At 38.3% G+C, this 6000-nt stretch overlaps 1 protein-coding gene across 2 annotated transcripts in view; it reads left to right on the forward strand.

Annotated features, from left to right (window-relative positions):
* The window catches only part of LOC117292306 (myocardin-related transcription factor A-like), a 42000-nt gene extending 36917 nt beyond the window's left edge, over positions 1 to 5083 (forward strand). For both annotated transcript variants that reach the window (XM_033774325.1, XM_033774324.1), the window contains exon 8: positions 83 to 5083. In XM_033774325.1, the coding sequence (XP_033630216.1) occupies positions 83 to 681 (599 nt within the window). In that variant the 3' untranslated portion in view covers positions 682 to 5083. The remainder of the gene's footprint in view (positions 1 to 82) is intronic.
* Positions 5084 to 6000: the final 917 nt, after the last annotated feature.

A 6000-nucleotide genomic window follows, 5' to 3' on the forward strand; every position in this document is an offset into this window, starting at 1 on the left:
TTTATATCACACATTAATGCATCCATACATAATCAGGTTTAAATTATTACTTATTTATGACGTGTTTTTCTTTCTACTCTAGACCAAATTCCTATTACACCAAAGTTCCGCGATGTACCACGCACATTAATGAACTCATCGGCAGGCCTGACAACTGTAACACAATCTATTGTGCACGGCCGAGGAGGCTCTATTGATCTGAAGCTACCAGTACCTGGACCATCTCCTCCTCCTGTATCTCATCATGCCTACCCAGCTACAGATCTACCCATGGAAGTAGATCCTACTGACTTAAATATTTCAGCTCTAGACCTTGGAGATACGGCACACCTTGGTCATGAGAGTCATAGTCGCACTCAGTCAATGCCTTTTGATATCCCAATGACAACCATGGATAACTGTGATGCAGATACAACCATGGCACTTAATAGTGACTGTTTAGCATCAGCCAATACTGAATCCGATCTCAACTGGTTAGATCTGGTTATACCCGGTTCTAGTACTGGATTACCAGCAGTTAATACTGCTCCACCAACATTCAGCATGGATGGAGCATTTGGAGCTACATTAGGCAAGGATCCATTCCCTCTTAACCTGTTGGATTTGAATGATATTAGTACACCTACTGATCTTCATCATCTAGAGGATGATGTATGGGATAATATCCCTGTCACTGAATGAGTCAATAGGGAGGTGCAACTGCACGTTCCGCGAGAACGTGAATGTCAGAAAACTGTGTCGTTAAAATCTCACGTTTTTAGCATATGTGAAGTTACCATTTGTCACGTCAGGTGCAATAAGCCTGACGTCAGCCAGAAACATTACAAATTGTTCACGTTCATGTATTTGCTCGCGTAATGTGCAGCTAAACCTCGCTAATCTCATCAACTCTGCATCAACTCTTCATCAACTGGGATGAGTCATAGATACAATGTGATGTGATTATCTGTCAACCTTCTCCAATCCAGACATTCCTAGATGAACTCAAACAGATTCTCATGTTACATGTCAATAGTTAACTTATTGATTTATTGTAATAACCCAATCCCAATGCCTCTTGTATTGCTTGGTGTTGAAGATCTACTGTGTTTAGATACAACTCCTTGAAGACATCAAACGGTAGTTGTCACCTTCCAAATTTGCCAATTTGTGAGTTGCCATTTTGTTTGACATGAATTTTGCAAACTTGAGATTAAGTTTGTCTCAGTACCAGGAATGAGCTCAATACCACACTTACTTGGCTGATGTTGCTTACAAGTTGGAGCGTTTCGGCCCTACAGCCAGGCTTCTGATGGATGATATCCAAGCCTACATCCGTATGGACTGTAAATGGGGTAACCAACAAATAAATTGTAGCCCACACCTTGAAGTGGCCTTCAGGCCTTATGTGTCTGGCGACTTGCATACAATATTTTTTGAAGTCCATCATTTGAACTTAATTTGCTCACATGATGAGTGGTATAACATTCATTGTGTACAATGAATTGTGACAGTGGAACATGACGCCACTTTCCTGCCAATCTGTTGTCAAGCAACATTACATATGATGGACACACACTGTCAGAATGAGCGTTTCAATTCAAGCCATTATGTCTGAATTTGACTGTCATTCATCCAGTGTCTGGACAGTTACTTATTGTCACAACTGAATTAATTCCAACAAGAGTCTTCATTGTTGCTGAAAACTGCAGTTGGATGGAGTTCCATGCAGCTGCAGTCTGTGTATAGTGTATTATAAAAGCTTCTTTTTGTTGAGCAATTTTATGAATGGCGCCACTGTGGTTACACAACTATGCAGCTTGCATCAAAGCATGATTTGATTGTGCATCTCAAATATCAAGTATTTAGCACAGTGACTGGCACCGTTGGTCTTAAATAGTCTACATGTATATAGATGTATATAGGGAAAAATAACAACAAATTAACCATATGATTCCTCTTTTTATAAAGCACTTGAAAAGGTGCATATTTTTTTCTCAGCAATGTATAAATTGAGCTAAGATGAAAGCCCACGGAATCCCTTATTGAGGTCTGTGATGGAGAGATTTTGTTCACCATTTTGTGACTTGAGTAAATATGAAAAATACCCTGCGGTTTTGGTATGGTGGCAATTTCATGGGTGCATTTATTTTCTAATGTTTATTTACTACTTTGAATTATAAATTGTTTGTATTGTACAGAAATGTTGAAAAGAAAAATTGTAAAGATTTCAAAAATACTCTTATTGGCGAAGAATTTAGAAATGTATATTGTTTTGCTACATTTGGGTCTATTTTGCAAAAGTTGCATTGTGTTATTATTTATAAAATAGAATAAAAGTTTTGTTATACATATATAGTTTGTCTTTAAATATTTATAGGCAAGGCAATTGTTTGTTACGTATTTTCTAAGTTGGATGTAGTTTAAACAAGATATGACAAATTGACATAGCTTAATTCACATCTACAAATAGTCTAACTAAAATGAAGCAGTTTGAAATGAAAGACACCTACTCTGAACAGCAATATGTGGTTATCTTAGCTATCTAGTTTCCAATCTTCAAGCTGCTGTTATTCACAGCCAAGTTACAAGCTGCTAAGAATGGGTCTTGAGGTTAGTTTCAGATGTATCATCACTCAATTCAAGGGTGGCTTGGTTGGCTTGTGCTTAAAGCACTCGCCTCTCACCAAGGTGACCCTGGTTCGTATCTGAGTTGAGTTGTGCGATGGTTCTCTGCTGTGCCACAAGGGTTTTACAGACCATCCGGTTTTTCTCTCTCAGAATAAATCAAACACTTTCGATCTCTGGATGGCTCCGTGGTCATACTGAGTTGATGTGGCTGGCAGCCAGAAGCGCCCTTGCATGCCTGCTTCTCGAACACGTTGTAGCCGCGTCCTTCGCAATTCAGCTCTTAGCTGCGAGTAAGGATGATTAGCCTCCCAAATTATTTCAATTTCAATGTTGAACTTTATAACGCTGCACAGTATGCTCAATGTAAACTGAAGCTGCTATAAGGTGCACCTCTAGCAAGCCTTATATGTGAACAAACTGAAATAAGGAGTTCCGCACACTTTTCAAACTAAAACTGCACTTTTCCACACACTGCATATGATGTGCTATTTACAGCATTTGTGTATGTATTGTTATCAAAGATTGTAGAGTGCTAAAGGCACATGAAGGGGAACTTGAGCTTTATTGGTTCTTATTACAGAATCAAAATGTTTTGTTATATCATAGATAGCTTTGATCTTTCTCTGCAACTGATCTAATATTGCATCAGAAGATTTGCTTGCTAAAATGGCGTCCAGAGCACATTTTAGCATGTGTTGCCCATCTTGCACCCTTGGTACTCTATAAATCTTTGATTATAACTAACTGTCTAAATTCGTTCACATACATCTCAACATGGGTTTGATGGGAGCTAGAGAAAACTCACAGTTAACATCCAAGTCGGAAAACATCAATTGCCCAATACCTCTTCACAGGGAATTTTTTATTTTTCTAACAAAAACAAAACACAAGGCCACTTTCTTTAAGATTTCAAAGTAAGGATAATATTGTGTTGAGTATTTCAATAAGAGTTGTCCTTATATACCAAACTAATTGTGATGTAAATAAGAGTTGTCAAAGTGTTTGTCAGTCATGCAGAGACAAGTTATAATTACATCAATGTTAAATTATTGTCATTGTTTTTAAACTTGGCTTCTAATATATGAAATAAAATGGACAAATCCAGATACATGTAGAAGTTATTATTATGCAAATGTCTTAACCATTGATTTAATCAATCCATATGTGTGGAATATATTGCATCACACTCTAGTAATACTGTTAAGGTACGTGGTCATTTACAAGTTGGCTAAACATCTGTACTTCAATCATAATGCAATATTTTCCATACTTTACTTTTATACATTACCTATTCCAACTAATATATTTTTTTTTTTTAAACAAATCTTTGGCGAATACACAAATATTTGTCGATTTATTAGGACAGCATTGGTAAACTGATAACATGGTGAATGTATAGACCTTAAGCATCTGAAGTTAGTAGACAAGGGTACCTCTTACTAATGGGTTGCGTTGTGCAGACATAGCAACCATCATGACTTTATACCTCTAGTCTAAGATGACAAATGATGACATCCATGCTTGGGGGGTAAAGCCAGGTTAATAAGTAAAATAATCTGAATGCATTACTCTGATGCGCATCGTATGAGAATATAGGTGCAGTTATCTGTATCTGTATCTTTATTCATATCACATAGCTCCATGATATCACATGCTTGCAAAACCTCTCTATTGTTCCCTCGTTCATGCCCCCCATCCACAAAAACATTCACACATATGTTTGCCATCCAATGAACAGCAGTAATAGTTGCAGTTCAGTAGATGCTAATAAATCATTGTAAATTTTGTGGGTCTTTGGGCATTTAACATATTTCTACTCATTTAGATAATAAGAATGTCATGTTAAGGTTAATAAAGATGTCTGTAATAATTAATGCTTAATGTTCTGATGACATCATAGATGATCAAGCAAGGTTTCATCTTAGGCACAAATATCCATTTGCGTCATCTGCAAATATATTCCTAGCTTTTGTCCTGTGTCATTTGCAAAATAGCGAGCATTCCATCCTCACCCACCGCCTTTTATCTCATGTTTCTTAAAACTCACTTCAGGAATCAACTTTGTTTAGCACCATATCTGTAACTTCAATGAAACTTTGAATTTCCTGATGTGTGTATTTATGTGAAACCTTTATGGATGACCTGTTGTTAGGGAATAAAGGATTATGTATCTATTCCAATTTTCTTAAGATCTTGAAAGAAATGAACAATTGGAGTGATTGATAACTCCTAGAACACTCTACTTGGGTTTCATTAAAACACCTTGCCACCTTGCTAGTCATGTATTTTATGTATAACACTGTAGTAAGTTAAGCAGCCAATAATTCCACATTTGCCAGAACACAGAGCTTTAGAAGTCATTTTGCTGAGTAAGGCAGTTTTGTTAAACTGGATAAAGTTGTTATTGTATCATCACATTTCCTACTTGTAATGACATCAATCTAATAAATGACTTGCTGTGTATGTACCCATACTCCTAGTTTGTGAATTTGCGCTTTTCATTGTCTTGTTTCTATGGGTGCGTTCGTTTAGCTTCCCTGGGTCGACCCGGTCTGCCCCGGTACGTTCGAATAGCTTTGATGGGGCTCACCCGGGTCAGCCCCCAGTGCCCTGCTTGTGGAGTGGGTCACTTGGGGGTGACCTGAGGTGCATGCTGTCACCACGAGAGGGCGAGTGTGATCGTTCGGTTATACATCATACATGAATCATCATCTTTAAAATCAGCACACATGTTGCTCCCATCAAGTGGGTTCATAAAGCTTCATATCTACCTCAGCAGCATATCCCATCTCCCCGGTTTTTCAGTTCCCCTCCCCATGCTAGTGCCCCATCTCAACAAAATCACGCTAATGGCCAGTCCCCATAGAGCTATTATAGCTCTATGCCAGTCCCCCACCAACTTCAAAAACGTTTAAAAAAGTCCCATCCTGACTCAATATGAGTTGTAGTCCTTCATTCACGTGTATTATTCGTTGGTAATTGTATTTAAGTAACCCTAACATCCCCTCCCACCCCGTCGCACACACACGGAGCACACACCACCAGCTCTGACAACAACCGAACCAGGCCCCCAATGTCTGACTATGTCGTCATTGTGCTTCCTCAATCAATAAGCATCCAGGTATGTATGCATAGATAAAGATAGAAATGGGGAGTCATTTTGACAACTCTGGTCTTTGGTGCATGTTTACAACATTACATGTGAAAAGCTGCAATATACGTATGTGACCCAGCATGAATACTACAATGTAGTGACAATGCAGCTAGTCTCTAAGTGAGAAAATGCATATTATCGTTTTCCCCAAGCGGATTTGGATAATTTGTTCACCATGCTCTCCGACTTGGCTAAAGACAAGCTAATGACTTCTAAGAAGCCCTTTGCTGGCGAAA

Source organism: Asterias rubens, chromosome 7 (genome assembly GCF_902459465.1).
Source record: "Asterias rubens chromosome 7, eAstRub1.3, whole genome shotgun sequence".
Taxonomy (NCBI): Eukaryota; Metazoa; Echinodermata; class Asteroidea; order Forcipulatida; family Asteriidae; genus Asterias; species Asterias rubens.